At 43.3% G+C, this 18,174-nt stretch overlaps 1 protein-coding gene across 1 annotated transcript in view; it reads left to right on the forward strand.

The window, feature by feature from the left end:
• LOC127576893 (VPS10 domain-containing receptor SorCS1-like) overlaps positions 1-18,174 on the forward strand; it is an 856,973-nt gene that overhangs the window by 657,280 nt on the left and 181,519 nt on the right. Inside the window, exon 5 of the mRNA XM_052027714.1 lies at positions 11,448-11,521. Coding sequence (XP_051883674.1) covers positions 11,448-11,521 — 74 coding nt within the window. The remainder of the gene's footprint in view (positions 1-11,447; positions 11,522-18,174) is intronic.

Consider the following 18,174-nt stretch of genomic DNA (forward strand, 5'->3'; position numbering starts at 1 on the left):
ATCAGCAACTACCTTATTGGATGATAGAGCAATCTGGAGTGGTGAATAGTCTCTGCCTTACGAGCGAGCACAGTGGTGCAGTTTGGAGAGGGGAATCAGCCAATTACATGGGTAAAACCTGATTCAGAAGTCTTGAACCTTGAATCATTGCAAAAGACCATATAAAATCTTGCTATAAATGGTTTGGGGAGAAACTCATGCATGTTCTCCGATCTTTTGAGCCATTTTCCTGATTCTGCAGATTACTCACGAAGTGGAAGAACCTTAGTCCCATGAACAGATTAGAGGTAGTGTATTTGTACATAGATTGAATACAAGGGTATAATTTGGTACCAGTGATAAGGTGACTTCTTTATGTTAATGGATTTTGTACTGTAATCTGTGTCAGTTTTAATCATAATAGTTCATCTCCCCATACTTAAGTCTCTTGCTTCAGACAAGTATCTCAGTGTAGCTGTGAGACATCTGTCTGTTCTCAACGATAAGTGTCTTTTTATAGCATTGATGTTCCATTTCGTGGTCTTCTGACAATTATACCTTTGAAACATCTCAGTGTTTCAACACTTTTGATGCATTATTAATATAATTCTTTTGAATTGTCACCACAAGAAGAGGATTGCGCTGAGTACACCAGATTAGACATAAAAAAAACAACAGATGTTGGAAACATTCAGGCAGATTCCATGGAGAGGGAAACAGAGTTATTGTCTCAGGCTGATAACCTTACCTCAGAACTAATTTTGCTTTGGGGTTACTGTATTAGATAGGTTCAGGTTGATTTTAATGCACCAATAGAAAGTTGCCACTCAAAGTTCCTCTTGGCTTTCAGTCTGTAACTCAAGAAGTCATATTGCTATCTGAATAATTGGTAATTGGTTTATTATTGTTGGATACACCGAGGCACATTGAAAAGCTTTGTTTTGCATGCCGATCATTCCAAACTTATGTATGTTGAGGTAGTTCAAAACAAAAAACAATAACAGAATGCAGAATATGGTGTTGCAGTTACAGAGAAATTACAGTGCAGGTAGACAAATAGGGTGCAAAGGCCATGACAAGGTAGAATTCATCATTATTGTACGAGAGGTTCATTCAAGAGTTTATTCTTATAACAGCTGGATAGAAGCTGCACTAAGCCTGGTGGTACGTGTTTTCAAGCCTTTGTATCCTCTGCCCAATGGAAAGGGGGAGAAGAGAGAATGACCGGGGTGGGAGGGGTCTTCGATTATGCTGGCTGCTTTCCCGAGGCAGCGGGAAGTGTAGACAGGATGTCTTGGTCTTATTTCTTCTGCTTTTATGAAACTTTACAGAACTTGCTTTTATTGGCTGAGAAGTAGATCACAAGCATAAGGAGGTCAAACTTGAGTAAAGTTCAGGTCAACGATTTCAAATAATCGAACCAACAAGTGGGCTTATATACCACAGTCAGTAAGGTGTGCAGACACTCCACCAGTTCTGATGCAGACTGAGCAGCCTGATATATTTAACGCTGAGACGGATAGCTTTTTTGAAAATAAAGGAAATGGGCTCACCCGCAATCTGATTGAATGTTGCTCTTAAGGGGAGGATGGTCTAATCCTGCTTCTATGCTCTTGTGAGCCAGGAAATGTTAGGGTAAGAAACATGGAAGTGTGTGGAATGAGACAGCAGCAGACTGGAAAGAAATTTTTACACCACTGAGAAGATTCCAGTGACTTTCCTTTTCTGGAATGACTTGTGTCCTCCAAGGAGTGCCATTACCTTGTGTGTCGTCCCATGGAAATGTATTATGGTTTTCCAATAAATGTATTTATAAAATGATTTTCAACAATATATCCTTTGAAATAAGTGTCCCAAACAATATTTGAGGGAGTCTCACTAGTTGCTTTTCCATCTAAAACATTAAATTTTTCAACCCTGGCTTTCAGCTTCACGTTAAGGTGAGTTTGCAAAATGTCTTGGCTACTAAGACTTTGTGCAAGGAAGCATATTTTTCTTTAGTCCCAGCAGGAATTTGGCTTTATTTTCTATATTTCCTGATGGTCTGTCTCAAATAGATTTCACTTCAAGTTATGAGGAATGCTTGAAATAAGAAAATTCTACTTTGCTCCATCAATTTCAATTAGCAGACCATAACATTCCTGACCTGAAGGACATGTTATTCGTTTGGTATGCAGCCATGCATGTTTTCTACAGCCTCTTGGGTGTTTGTTGGAGAGACTTTGTTATGCCATGTCAGTTTTGGGGGTCTAAGTGCAAAAGTGATGCTGATTAGATGCTGATCTCAACAATTACAGATGACAGAAATCTTTGTAGAGTACTTGCTGAATGCTGATGTTCCCTCTCTGATCTTTCTGTCCATTGCGAATACATTCTATTGATACAGGATGACTTTGGTTATATTTCCCTCACCCACCTTCTCTCACCTAATCACAACTTCCTCCAATCATTGAAGGAATTAAACTTTATTGGTGTTCTGCACTAATGGCTCTTCACTCTTGTAATTGTAAGAAATTAATCTACAGGGTGGGATTTTAATCTGTGATCCATTTTAGACATGGCTACTATTGAGGAGCATGCAAGGCTGGGTTGACACTGAGATGATGTGTCCCTTGGCCAGAGAATCCAGAACAAAGGAGGCACATTCTCTGGAGAAGGGGTCAGCCCTTCAGGATTGGAATGAGGAGAAATCTCTTCGTTCAGAGAGTTGGGAACTTTTTGATTTCTCTACCTCAGTGGCCACAGATGTTGGCTACATTCAGATCTAAGAAAGAGATTTTGACGTCATGAGGATTATTGAATATAGGGGCTGAGTAGGAAAGTGAAGTTTATAAGAATATAGAACATAGAACAGTACAGCACAGAACAGGCCCTTCGGCCCACAATGTTGTGCCAACATAGCTATTCCCTCCTACCTACAGAATGCCCATATCCCTCTATTTTCCTCTCATTCGTGTGCCCATCCAAACCCCTCTTAAAAGCCCCCAATGAATTTGCCTCCACCACCCTATCAGGCAACATATTCCAGGCATCCACCACTCTCTCAGTAAAATATGTACCCCTCACGTCTGTTCTGAACCTACCCCCTCTCACCTTAAATGCATGCCCTCTGGTATTGGATAAGATTGGTATGTACTGTATAAGATTAAACAGAGCTGGATCAAGGAACCTAGTCTTGGTCCTATTTCTTACGCTGTTATGAAAGGGAGGTCTAGCTTAATAGAATTTACTTTTATTGGCTGAGATGTAGAACACAAGCAGAGGGATATCAAACTAGAATTTTATATAACATTAGTTAGACTACTGCCAGAATAACCTGCTCCCCCTCTGTCCCTTTTCTCTCTCTTTCTAATCTACCCAGTTCCTCCTTCTCACATCCTAACCCCCACCACCTATCACCTTGTTTCTTTCCCCTCTTCCACCCACTCCAACTGCCCGTCACCGACCATGAGATCCCCTCCCATCTGCCCTCCCCACCTCCCTTACTTGGTTCCACGCTCCACCTTCATCTCCTATCAGATCCCATCCTCTGCAGCCCTTTGTTGCCTCCACCCATCACCTCCCAGCCTCTGTCGCTACCTCCACTCTTCCCTCCTCCATCTGCCTATCACCCCATCTCATTTGGATCCACCTATTGCTCGTCAACTCTTGGTCCACCCCTTCAGCTCACCTCTTTATACTGGCTATCTCCCTTCCAGCTTTCAGTCCAAAGACTGTCCATTTCCCTCCACAGATGCTGCCTGACCCATTGACTTCCTCCAGCAGTTTTTTGCTAAACTAATATGTATTGGTATTGGAATTAGTTTATTATTGTCACTTGTACCGAGGTACAGTGAAAAACTTGTCTTACATACCGATCATACAGGCCAACTGCAACACTGTGCTGCACTGCAACACAGTGCAGTTACATTGAGTTAGAACAGAGTGCATTGGAAGTAGTACAGGTAAAAACAATAACAGTACAGAGTAAAGTGTCACAGCTACAGAGAAAGTGCAGTGCAATAAGGTGCAAGGTCACAACAAGGTAGATCGTGAAGGTCAGATTCCATCTCATTGTATAAGGGAACCGTTGAATAGTCTTATCACAGTGGGGTAGAAGCTGTCCTTAAGTCCGGTGGTACGTGCCCTCAGGCTCCTGTATCTTCCACCTGATGGAAGAGGAGAGAAGAGAGAATGACCCGGGTGGGTGAGGTCTTTGATTATGCTGGCTGTTTTGCCAAGGCAGCGAGAGGTAAAGACAGAGTCCAAAGAGGGGAGGCTGGTTTCCGTGACGCACTGGGCTGTGTCCACAACTCTCTGCAGTTTCTTGCGGTCCTGGCCAGAGCAGTTGCTGTACCAAGCCGTGATGCATCCAGATAGGATGCTTTCTATGGTACATCAATAAAAGTTGGTGAGTGTCAAAGGGGACATACCGAATTTCTTTAGCCTCCTGAGGAAGTAGAGGCACTGGTGAGCTTTCTTGGCCGTGGCATCTACGTGATATGTCCAGGACAGGCTATTGGTGATGTTCACTCCCAGGAACTTAAAGCTCTCAACCCTTTCTGTGTGCAGTTGTAGTCACCACACTCCAGGGAGGATGTAATTACAGGTGGATAAGATACAGAGGGTGTTTAAGAACATGCTGCCAGTTATGAGGAGAGGTTGGCTGGATTGGTGGAACAGAGAACACCAAGGAGAGATAAAATGAGGAACCTAGGCAAGGAACAGAAAGACCCTATGGTCTTTCACCACAATATCAATGTTGAGGAGACATAGATTTAATTGTAGAGAGATTAGAGGGGAGTTAAGAAAACATTCCTTTAACCCTTAGGTAATAAAGGTGTGAAACTCGCTGCTCAGTGAGGTGGTAAAGGAAGAAGCCCAAGCAACACTCACAAAGCAGTTGGGTGAGAAGTTGATGGGCCGTAAACAGCGGGGCTAAGGACCACAAACTGGGAAGTGGTATTAACAGGAGACCTGATTAGACCTGATAGAAGTTCATAACCCCACCATAGAAAGGGTAGATAAAAAAGTCCTTTTTTTCCCAGGATAGAAATGTCAAATACTAAAGGACATGCACTTGAGGTGAGGGGGGAAAGTTTAAAGGAGATGTGCGGAGAAAGTTTTTTTACACAGGGAGTGGTGGGTGCCTGGAACGCACTGCCAAGTGTGGTGGTGGAAGCAGACGTGATAGTGGTGTTAAGAGGCTTTTGAATAGGTACATGAATATGCAAGAGATATGGATCATGTGCAGGCAGAAAGGGTTAGTTTAATTTGGCATTATGTTCGGCTCAGACATTGTGGGCTGAAGGGCCTGTTCCTTTGCTGTTTTGTTCCATATTCCATGTATGAATGTTCCATTATTTGGCTGTCTTGGTCCCCATGGGCAAAAGACCTCCTTCAGTGCTGTAAATTTCCATGATTCTATGAATTCTGGCCACATATTGAAGCTGCCCCAATGCCCATTACATTTTATAGCCAGTGTGTGACCTTTGTAGTGTAGCCTCTATTGACTTATAAATAAATGTGTTGGCTAATTGGTACACGGCATCATCCAGCCAGCAGCAGTGAGTGTTGCTGAAGGATGAATGTTGGCCAGGGAATAGGACAATTCCCTCACTCGTCTTGGTAATGAGGGATTCTTTTACCTCCACACCAGAGGTTAGACGGAGCCTAATAGCCCTGAAAGGTGGCAATACTGCAGCACTCCCTTAAGGCTGCAGTAAAATTTCATCCTAGATTTTATGCTTGAGTCCTGGAATGGATTATTAAGAAGTTAAGTTTCTCATCAGTTTACACATAGAAACCTTCAAGCGTTTGTAATCTTGTGAAAGCTGTTTTCCAAGCTTCATAAATTTTAGGACAAATATTATGCTTCAAGGTAGTTGAGTTCCTAATAGGATATGGCAAAATGCCATTGCTGGTTTCTGCAACCAATTTGAATTGGATTTGTTGTGCGATATCAACATGACTGTGCATTTTGAAGGCTCTTAGGGAGAGCATTTAGCTCTTGTGGCTTGTCTTTCCGTGGAAAATCAAGATCTCTTCACCCCAGTGAAACAACAATCAGTCTCTGAAATAATTCTGGAACTTCTGCCTCCAGTGTATCAAGAAGCAGATAAAACATACAGAACACTAACATGCTTTGCACAGAAAGTTCAAATTCCCTTTCAAAAGTCGTCATTCAGCTTAACAACACAGATTTGCGGTGTCCAAGGCAGGTGCCCCACGTTCCCAGGCTGACTGATATTCCAGCTGTTTTCCCACCTCTGTTGACTGATGTTGGTGTCTGCACTGACTCTCAAAAAGCCACACTTCAAAGACCACCAGATGTCAAAGGCATTTGTCAATCCCAAGAGGCCTGATGTCTCCTGAATTTCTGGACATTGGCCACAGTTTGAGTCTGTGGAAGACAAATGTTCGTCTCATGTTTAAGGTGACTCTCATCTCCATGTGCCTAATCCAGCACCAACCTGGAGAAATAACTCCTTTTCACCCAAACTTTCACCCAATTTTAAAAATTGATTTTATCCAAATCTCTCCAAGCAGCTTCCAAACTGAGATACCAGCCATATAGTTAAACATATCTTGATGCTGCTCACCATCCGGCCTTATTTTATATCATATCTCATGTTCTGTCTTGTATCGTCATGCTATGGGAAGGATGTGATTAAACTAGAGAGAGTTCAGGAAAGATTCACAAGATGGCTGCCTGGACTAGGGGCCCTCAGTTATGAGGAGAGACTGGATAGGCTGGGAATGTTTTCCCTGGAGTGAAGGAGGCTAAGGGATGATCTTACAGAGATTCATAAAATTATGAGAGGCATCAATAAGGCAGATAGTCACAGCCTTTTCCCAGAACAGGGAAGTATAACACTAGAAGGCTTATGTTTAAGGTGAGAGAGGAAAGATTTAAAGGGGGCCTGAGAGGCAGGTTTTTCACACAGCGGATGGTAGGTATGTGGAAAAAGCTGCCAGAGGAAGTGGTAGAGGTGGGTACGATTGCAATGTTTAAAAGGCATTTGGACATGTACATGGATAGGACTCTATCTACAGTTCTCGCTGCCTTGGTAAAACAGCCAGCAGAATCAAAGACCCCTCCTACCCCAGACATTCTCTCTTATCCCCCCTCCCACTGGGCAGAAGATACAAAAGCCTGAAAGCACGTACCACCAGGCTCAAGGACAGCTTCTACCCTGCTGTTATAAGACTATTGAACAGTCCCCTAGTACGATAAGATGGACACTTGATCTCACAATCTTCCTCATTATGACCTTGCGCCTTATTGTCTGCCTGCGCTGTACTTTCTCTGTAACTGTAACACTTTATTCTGCATTCTGTGTTATTTTACCTTGTACTACCTCAATGCACTGTGTAATGAATTGATCTGTATGAATGGTATGCAAAACAAGTGTTTCACTGTACCCTGGTATAAGTGACAATAATAAACCAATTCCAATTCCAATAAGGTAGGTTTATGGAATTAGCATAGATAGGCATGAAGTGCCTGCTTCCATGCTGTACAACTCTATGACTCTGTGCATCCATAACAATACAAAAGGAGGATATTCAACCCATTGCATCCATGTCAGCTTCCATTACTCTCGTTCCCACGCTTCATATTTCCTTGAACCCTGTCAACTTACTCTCTTTCACACATGCCCAACAACTCATCTTTTGATGCTTTTTGCCATTAACATACACTGAGGAAAAAATTTATTAGCCAATTAACCTCTGCGTTCTTCATTGGTATGTGAGAGGAAACGAGAGCACTCAAAGAAACCCACCTGGTTACACAGAGAACGTACACATTTGGCACAGATAGCACAGAAAATCAGAATCGAGCCTGGTCACTGGAGCCATGAGGCTTCATGACTGCACCACCCCTGATGACTTAATGTCACTTGGGCAAGCAGCGGGAGATAGCAAATGGGGCAATTCTCTTCATGAAGTGAGGAAAGAAATATGGAAGATAATCCAAAATAGAGCAAGAGCTTGCAATTTCTGCCACACTTTTCACAATCCTGGGAAATCCCATTTCTTCTGCAGCCAATGAAGTACTTTTGCAGTCACGGTTATAATATACAAAGTGGCAAAGGTAACTTATGCAACAGCAATATCTCATTAATTGCAAAGAGCAAGTAACCGAATGATGGGCTAGAAATGTAGTCATGTAACAACGTTTTTCTCTCAGCTCCTGCAACACTAACTGGGGGCAGGCACGGTAGTGTAGTGGTTACTGTAACACTACTACAGCACCAGCGACCCGGGTTCAATCCCAGCCACTGTCTATAAGGAGTTTGTACGTTCTCCCCGTGTCTGCATGGGTTTCCTCCGGGTGCTCCGGTTTCCTCCCACATTCCAAAGACGTACGGGTTAGGAAGTTGTGGGCATGCTATGCTGGCACCGGAAGCATGGCAGCACTTGCGGGCTGCCCCCAGAACACTCTACGCAAAAGATGCATTTCACTGTGTGTTTTGATGTACATGTGATGAACAAAGATATCTTATTTTATCTTACAACTGAAGTTAAATATTTTTCCATGTCAGTTGCTTAAGGACTGATATGTTCCCCATGAAATATTTGTCTTGGAGCATTTCAGGAAGCATAGCTCAAGTTGTCTCAGGGCACTCCAAGGCACCTAGGTCTTCCTAATACAGGGCTGGACTAGTACCCATGCAGGTAGCTCTCTTTCTTACCTTTAAATCTTCTGCACACTGCTCCCCCCACCACACAAACTTTCCACCAGTTCCCAGCCCACCTACCATCACTAATCTCTTACCTCCCAAGACTCAGGTCCCAACCCCCCACTTCTCCAGTGCAGTAACCCTCTGATTCCCAAGGCTTCCAGTGGAGTCATGACCTCCACCATTGACCACCATCCCCATCCCACCACCACTCACCTCCCCTGTCACCACCTCTAATCCTCGGCCAAGATTCTCAGCCTTCCCCTCCACTCCCTTGCCTGACAATGTGGCAGTGACATACATACCCCAACCTCCTCCCTCGGACCAGCACGCAGCCCCATGATTTGGCATTTGAATGCCGGCCATCCTGACTATCACCTATCCCGCTCCCCACCCCCAACCCAGCCTCAGTCATAACTCTGAGAGGTGGAGGGGGGGAGGTGGGGGGCACATTTTTATTCCCAAAAACATTATTAAAATCCTGCTGCGATGATACTCTGGATTGTGAATGCTAACCAGAATAAAGGAACCAACACTTCTTGCACATCTGTGAAATGGTGCTGTGTGTTCTTTTATACCCACTTGAGAGGTTAGTCACTTAGCCTGAAGGCTTCTACAGCTGGGGGCCAGTCTGAATTTTGTGGTCAATTAACTGGAGTGAGATTTGAACCCACTACCATCAGACTCAGATATGACAGTGGTATAGCAGTATATACTAAAGCAAGGCTGATGCCCAGATGGAACTGGGGGTGGAGTCTCCCCTTAAAGTCCTATTTTCCTCCTTTGTTAACTCCCTGACTTCTCTCACAAATGAACCTCTTTGGGAGTTGCTAACTCTGGCTGAAGGTTTCATCACTTTCCTTTCCAGGATGAGTGAATTCAACCCCATTCTGCTATTGGCTCCTGCTTCAAGTTTCTGTTGTCAATTGGAAGGGGGAATCTCATTGAAACCTTGAATACTGAAAGGCCTGGATGGAGATATTTAGATATTTATTTATTAGTCACGCATACATTGAAACACACAGTGAAATGCGTCTTTTTGCGTTACTGAGAATGTGCTGGGGCAGCCTGCAAGTGTCGCCATGCTTCCGGCACCAACACAGCATGCCCACAGCTCCTAATCCGTACGTCTTTGGAATGTGGGAGGAAACCGGAGCACCCGGAAGAAACCCACGCAGACACGGTAAGAACGTACAAACTCCTTACAGACAGCAGCGAGAATTGAACCCGGGTTGCTGGCGCTGTAATAGCGTTACACTAACCGCTACACTACCGTGGACGTGGAGAGGATGTTTCCGTTAGTAGGAGAGTCTGGGATCCGAGGGCACAGCCTCAGAATAAAGTGGCATCCCTTTAAAACTGAGATGAGGAGGAATTTCTTCAACCAGAAGATGGTGAATCTGTGGAACTTGTTGCCACAGAGGGCTGTGGAGACCAAGTCATTCGGCGTATTTAAGGCAGAGATTTATAGGTTCTTGATTGGTAAAGGGGTTAAGGGTTATGGTGAGAAGGTGGGAGAATGAGGTTGAAAAAAATCAGCCATGATTGAATTCTGGAGCAGACTCGATGGGCTTAATGGCCTAATTCTGCTCCTATATCTTACGGTTTTATGGAGAGTGGATGGATTCTTCTGTTATCCAAAGATTTGATTGTCCTGCCCCCCGCCTTCAAATTTTTACAACTAATCAAATCAAGTCGAATTTATTGTAATGTACACAAGTACAGAAAGGTGCAGGTACAATAAAAGACTTACTTGCAGCAGCATCACAGACACGTAGGTACAGACAACACACAATATAAATTATACATAAATCATACAAGATAGAAAAAAAAGACTGCGAAAGAAGATATTAGTGCAAAAAATGCAATCAGTAAACACAATCTATGTAGATGTTGAATAAAAATTAAAAACAAAGTACAATGCATAGAATTATGATAACTTTACAATGTAGAAAAGTCCCATGCTGGGGTCATGGCACTTTCTCCTGGAGACTACAGGAGGAATGTGGATGTTTGGAGACCGCAGTGGGATGTGTGACAATTGCTAGTGCAGAAGAGAGATAAGTGCTACACTATGCTAACGTAGTGGACAGTTGTTGTATTCAGTTTCCAACATGTAATGAGTGCAGTATGAACTCAATAATAACCACACAGACCATAGACTTGGCACTTAAATAGAAGCAGCATGAAGCTAGCAGCTCTGTTAATGAACATTTGAACCACTTTGTGCCCACGGAGAATATAACCACAGCATATCGCTAAGGTACACATGATTAGACAGCACTGTCCTAGATTTCAACTTAGTGGCTAAGGTGGTCAGATATCATGTGGTTTCCACAGTCTAGTCAATTTAGAAGGAGCATTACATGGAAGGTTACAGTAAAGTCAAATTAATTGTTAGAAGGATGTTTCCATGCAACACATTTTTAATAGTGTTTGTTTTCCAGTGTCTGGTAATGCTCAGCAGGCCAGACATCATCTGTGCAAAGAAAATCAGAGTTCATGTCACAGTCAGTGTCCTTCAGTACTGGGAAAAGTTAGAGAAGAGGCTAGTTTAAAGATGCAGAGAGAGGAGTGAGGAGGGGAGAGCAGAACAAAGGGGAGCATCTGTGACAGGGTGGAGGGCAGAAAAAATTGGATGATAAATGCGATGGTGGCGAAAAGTGAAGGAAGATGGAAATGGTTCACGAGAAGAAGCACAAGGTGGGTCTGGAGGAGGTGTAGAGGGACAATGGAACTGGAATAAGTTGGACATGGCGCACCTCTATTTTCTCTAATGTTTGCTCCCCTTTTGTCTTGCAGTTGTACAGTTCCAGTGACTTTGGACGGAGATGGCAGCTGGTCCATGAGAGAATCACTCCAAATCGCTTCTACTGGTATGTGTACTCATTGAACCTAAGCCTGGAGCTCGCTGTCCTCCAATATCAGAGAGTCGATACACAATCTGAATCCTCATCATTCAGTGTTAAAACATAGAACACTACAGCACAGGAAAAGGCCACTCGGCCCACAATGTGTGCTGAGCATGACGCCAAATTAAACATCTCAAAAGATCTGATCCCTCCTCATGATCCTTAAGTTTATCCTTTATCAAGCAGCCCTTTTGTCTATAGGAAGGCAGCTTATTGTGGAAAAGACCCCGGTATCTAATTGTGAGGGAAAATCCTAAGGATGTTTCTCAGCCACAGCACATAATTTGTCATCCATAACCCATGGCCTTTTCTTGCATGTTGGCTTTATGCCCCACATTAGTGGCTTTTGTACTTGTTGCACAGGTAATTTGTTTTGCATGCTGCCAGGATGAATATGTGGTCCTTTTCTGAGGATAGGATGGTTAATTCATGACTACTATGAGGGGTCCAATCAAGGTTGGTTTTGTTGAGCAGGGGAGATGACTAACTTGGTCAGGGGGATTCTGTCACCTTTTCAGAGTCATAGAGTCATATAACATGGAAACAGGTGCTTCGGCCCACAATGTTCATGCTGTTCATTATAGTTATCTTCATTACATAGATAACATACATAGAACACTACAGCACAGTACAGGCCCTTCGGCCCACAATGTTGTGCTGACATTTTATCCTGCTCTAAGATCTATCTAACCCTTCCCTCCCACATAGCCCTCCATTTCTCTATTATTCATGTCCCTAATGTATCTGCACCCACAACCTCTGCAGGCAGTACGTTCCACGCACCCACCACTCTCTGTGTAAAAAACTTACCCCTGACGTCCCCCTTATCCCTTCCTCCAATCACCTTAAAATTATGCCCCCTCATGTTAGCCATTGTCGCACTGGGAAAAAGTCTCTGACTGTCCACTTGATCTATGCCTCTTTTCATCTTCAAGTCACCTCTATCAAGTCACCTCTCATCCTCCTTCTCTCCAAAGAGAAAAGCCCCAGTTCGCTCATTCTATCCTCATAAGACATGCTCTCCAATCCAGGCAGCATCCTGGTAAATCTCCTCTGCACCCTCTCTAAAGCTTACACATCCTTCCTATAATAAGGTGACCAGAACTGAACACAATACTCCAAGTGTGGTCTGACCAGAGTTCTATAGAGCTGCAACATCACCTCATGGCTCTTGAACTCAATACCTCAATTAATGAAGACCAACACTCCACACGCCTTCTTAACAACCCTATTGACCTGCGTAGCAACCTTGAGGGATCTATGGACACGGACCCCAAGATCCCTCTGTTCCTCAACACTGCTAAGAGTCCTGCCATTAACCTTGTATTCTGCCTTCAGATTCGATCTCCTGAAAAGTATCACTTCACACTTATCCAGGTTAATTCCATTTACCTGCATGAGGTGCAGAGCCTTCTGTGCCTTGATGATCCAAGTACTTGTCTTGGTGCTTCTTACATATTCTGAGGGTATCTGCTTCTGCCAAAGTCAAAGTCGATTTTATTGTCATATGAATAAGTACATGTGTGCACAGGTGCAATGAAAAATTTACTTGCAGCAGCATCACAGGCACATAGCATTAGAGGCACAACATTTACTTCCTAAGGCAGCGGATTCCAGACTCCAGCTACACTCTGTGTGGAAAAAAATCCCCTTCGCATCCCCTCTAATCCTCCTATATCTCACCTTATATCTCTTCCCTCTTGTCTTAGACACCCCACAATGAGAAAAAGGATTTTACTGTCTATCCTATCTGTCCCCCTCACAATTTTATATACCTCTATCAGGTCACCACTTAGCCACCTCCCAATCTATCCAAGATCTCCTTTTCAGTGAAATGCTCCAAACCGGGCAACATCCTGATGAATCCCCCCTGCACCCTCTCCAGTCCAATGACATCCTTCCTATAGTGTGGCGACCAGAATATTCCTGGTGTGGCCTAATCAATGTTTTATAATGTTGTAGCATGACAAGACAACTCTTATGTTTTACTTCCCTTTCACGTTATCCCAATACAACCAAATTCATTTGTTTGCCAGTCCACTTCAGAGAGACTAATCACCTTTACCTTACCAAAAAACTTCTAATTACACTAAAGAATGAATTTGGTTATATTGTGATAACATGAAAGAAAAGTAAATCATAAGAGTTGTCTTGTCATGTTACAACATTTCTTTCATTTTTACTTGTACTTTTCTGAAGCAGTATTAAAATATTAAGCTTCGAGAAGTGAAAGAATAATTTTTCTCGGTGTTACATGATCAATGGTGAGGTGAAGCCTCACTGACTGAAGGATATGCCTTTAAACACAGCAAGTCTTAGAGAAAAACAGATTATTTTTTACTTAAAGACATAATGAGCATTGTTACCTTGTAAAATGTACAATTTTGAAGCCATTCTCACCATTGTAAGGCTTTTTTGTTAATCACTGTCATGTAGGTGTAAATACTACATTCTGCTATCAGCTAGCATTAAAGGTAAACAATAAAGGTTTTTATAATAAAATTAAAAAAAATGAGAGTGACTAGGTCACAAGGTTGGAAAAAGAAGTCTAATTGTAGCAGGTTATGCAAGATACAGTAGAACTGTTAAATAAATGTCTTTCATTATTACAAATGCTGGTGGGAGTATGAGTGGAGGTGTTCTAGAACAGGATATGTAACAACTGATGGGGTTGTGTGTGTAATAGGAACCAGAACTACAATATAGTGGGACTTAAAGTGAATCACCTACTGGGTTTGTGCTGGAAAAATCAAAGAGGAAATAGGACAGACTTAGGCACAGTTTTTCATCCTTCTATAACTGTGCAAGTTGCCAGTGAGGCTGCTAATTTGTTGATGAGTGAAGTTTGTCTAAGGGAGAGGTGGATGAGCCAGACATCTTGTACGTCAGTCGGTCTAACATCAGTTAATGTTCAGAATGTGCAGAGTGCTTTCAAACTTTGGGTGTCAGGCAATGATGTAACACCAGAGCAAAAACTGAAAGGTTGCTAATGATTGTTGTATCATCCTGTTAGAACTGAGCACCATATTGGCCTGCTTTTTGTCCATTGCACTTTACCAGGGTTTATGCTGAAAAAATGTCAGAGAGGAAACAAGAGAGGCTTAGGCCACAGTTTTTCATCCCTAGTCTACAAATGCACATGATACACATATATAATACGGGTTAACTTACCCAACATTAATGTCTGAGGTCCAGGACTCTTCATCAGAAATGTTAAGGGCTGCCTGGGGTGGTGGTGGAGGCAGATACATTGAACAGGTTCAAGAGCTTGTTGGATAGGCATATGGAGGAACGTGAGATTGAGGGATATGCGGGAGGAAGGGGTTAGGTAGTGTGAGGGTGGTCTGATGGACGGCACAACATGGTGGGCCGAAGGGCCTGTTTTGTGCTGTATGGTTCTATGGTTCTATGGTTCTATGGCTTTTAACTGGTTGGCAATTGGTTCTGTGAGTATATGCTTATCGATTATGATTTTGGTTTTTGTTGTAATGTGACATTAAACAGATGACCAAAATTCCACGAATGTAGCAGTCTTAAGTACAGTCTCATCTGCATTTTACACAAAATTGCAGAAGAGTTTTGATCCATATTGCTTAATGTAAAAGCATTTCAAAGTCTTCCACTCTGTAGATCATCGATACTAAGTTCAACTAACTTCAAGGCACAATTCAGGGTTATGATGAAATACTCCGCACTTGCCTTCACGAGCACAACACCAACAACTCTCAAGATGCTTGGCACCATCCAGTACAAAGCTAGCTTGCTTGATTGTCACCCCATTATTCACCCTGAACAGTTATTCCCTCCACCACCAGCACACAGTGGCTGCAGTGTGTACCACGTACAAGATGCTCTGCAATTAGTCGCCCAGGCTATTTCAAGTGAGACCTCGACCACCAAGGAGGACAAAGGCAGCAGGTTCATCGGAACACCACCATCTGCAGGTTCCCCTCCGAGTCACACACCATCCTGGTTTGAAAATATATCACCGTTCCTTCATTATCACTGGGTCTAACTCCTGAAACTCCCTGCCCCACAACATGGTGGGAGCACCTTCACTGGAAGGACTTCAGCGTCTCGATCCAGCAGCTTTTCAAGAGCGGTTTAGGAATGGGCAAAAATGATGGCCTTGCTAGCAACGGCCAGATCTCAAAGACAAAGGTAGAAAAATAAGTCCTTGAATGTTTCTCCATTCTGAAACTGCAATTTTCTTACAAGCAGAAGGGTCATAAATTAAGTTGTGCCTTTTGCCTCAGCAGCCTTTGATTGGATTAACATGGTATTGACTCAAAAGAAGTGTAATTGGCACTTGCAGAGATTTTAAATGCAGCTGAAAGACACTTGTGTTTTGAGGCAAGCATATTTGTAATCACTCAATCAAAAGGAGAAGGATTCATAATTCATTTACTGCAGACTTGAAAAGTCCAGAGCTTCATGGATCAAACTGTCCACCAGCTGATTGCAACTATCCTGTATTTAAAATTCTCTTCCCTTTAAGGATGGGGGAGCTCTCAGTGCACCGGAAGGATGTAGAATGTTACCCAGAATTTATATCAGTTTGTGGTAGGTAAACTAGTTCCTTTTGCTTCTTAATAATGAAGCATGGATTTCGGATCAGTAACATTATCGTTAGTGGATCAGAGCTTGAGTTGGTGAGAAATTGGGAAGAGTATTGATGTTCAAAGGGACCTAGGTGTCCACAAACACAAGTCATTAAAAGTTATCATGAAGGTACGGTAAACAATCAGGTCTGGCCTTCACTGCAGCAGGATTTGAGTTCAAGAATAAGCTTGCCTGACTGTTATCAGAGAGAGCCAAGGAATGATATACTTGCCAGAGAGGGAGTGCACTGAAGGTTCAGCAGACGCATTGCTGGAATGGCAGGTCTGTCAATAGAGGAGATCTTGAGTAGGTTATTCTACCCAAGCTCTCCTCTAGAGGTTAGAAGAGCAAGATGTATATCCTCATTGCAGCATGCTAAATTCTAAGAGGATTCGACAGGATAGATTGGAGAGGATGTTTCCTCTTGCTAAGGAGTCGAAAGCTAGGGGGTCACAGACTCAAAGTAAAGGATAGGCCCTTTAGGATTGAGGTGAGGACAAATTTCTACACTCAGGGTGGTGAATGTTTGGAATTCTCTTCCACAGAAGACTATGGCAGCTCAATCATACATTGCAATCAAAACTGATATCAATAGATTTCTGGATATTAATGGAATCAGGGGAAGTGTTGAAGTAGCTCAGCCATCATCCAAATGGCAGAGCAGGCTCAAGGAGCTGAATGGCCTAATCTTCTCCAGTTCTTTATGCTCTTGTGTAAGTGTGGGTGGTACTGAACTTGCTTTGGTGATAAATGGTGCCTGCAGGCTTAGATGCTGTCATTGGGAACTCTTGCTGTTTTTGAATGTGTTGGTTTCCATCCTACGTTAATCAAGTGGGAGTGGACTTTGGACATCTGGTTCACGCACACCTTTCCAGATACTGAAATCCAAGACAGACAGAGCTCCAGATGGGGCCACGTCTGTCGCCGCACTCAGCCGCTGGACTCCACATGAAATTCGACAAAATTCTACAAAGCCCAGTCTAGCTGGGACGAGCAACATTAGACGGGGGAATCCACCTCTCCAGTTCTGTTCCAATTCAGACTTTGTGTAGTGACAGACACCCCATCCATTTCAATAGGGATTCCTGTCATAGAGTCATACAGCACGGATACAGGTCCTTCGGCCCAACCAGTCCATGCAGACCATGGTGCCCACCTATCTAGTCGCAATTTCCTGCGTTCAACCCATATCCCTCTGAGCCCCGCCCCTCCATGTACCTATCCAAGTGCTTCTTAAAAGATGCTGTTGTACCTGCCTCAACCACTTCCTCTGGCAGCTCCTTCCATACACTCACCACTCTCTGCGTGAAAAAGTTGCCCCTCAGGTCCCTTTTTAATCTTTACCCTCTCACCCTAAACCTATGCCCCTTAGTTTTGGACTCCCCTACCCTGGGGAAAAGTCTGTTACCATCCACTTTATTGATGCCCCTCATGATTTTATAAACCTCAATAAACCTCTGTCCTGCTAAAGAGGTAGCAAAGGGAAAGGTAATCATTTTTGTTTGTTTTCATTTCTAATTGGTTTTAATGTGGTTTTAACCTATTTTATTAATTTATCTTTTTAATTATTTGTTTCAATTATGATAGTTTCCGAATGTTTCCAAATATTGGAGGCATACAAAAATTATTTAAAATTGCCTCATCCCTCAGCCTGTCAGGAGTATTCTGGGATGGAGCCTCAGTACCTCACCCACCTGAGGCCTTGTCTCCATTGAGACATTGCCAACAGACTCGAGGAAGTCAGCAGGTCGAGCTGGCTTGGCCTGCTGGGTTCCACCAGCAGATTGTTGCTCCAGGTTCTAGCAGCGCCTTGTGTCTCCAGACTCAACAAAGTGAAAGGCTTGCAAAACCTGGTCCAGGCTTCCAGATGGGCAGACAACTCCAGACAATGCTAAGCAAGAACTGGCCCAATGGGCTTGTCCATTCCACATTATAATCCCTGGTTTCTCCGTGAAAGTGGCCATGCAAGTAGATAGGGTGGTAAAGAAGGCGTGGTAAAGCACGCTTGCCTTCAT

The sequence above is a fragment of the Pristis pectinata genome, chromosome 12, assembly GCF_009764475.1.
Source record: "Pristis pectinata isolate sPriPec2 chromosome 12, sPriPec2.1.pri, whole genome shotgun sequence".
NCBI lineage: Eukaryota > Metazoa > Chordata > Chondrichthyes > Rhinopristiformes > Pristidae > Pristis > Pristis pectinata.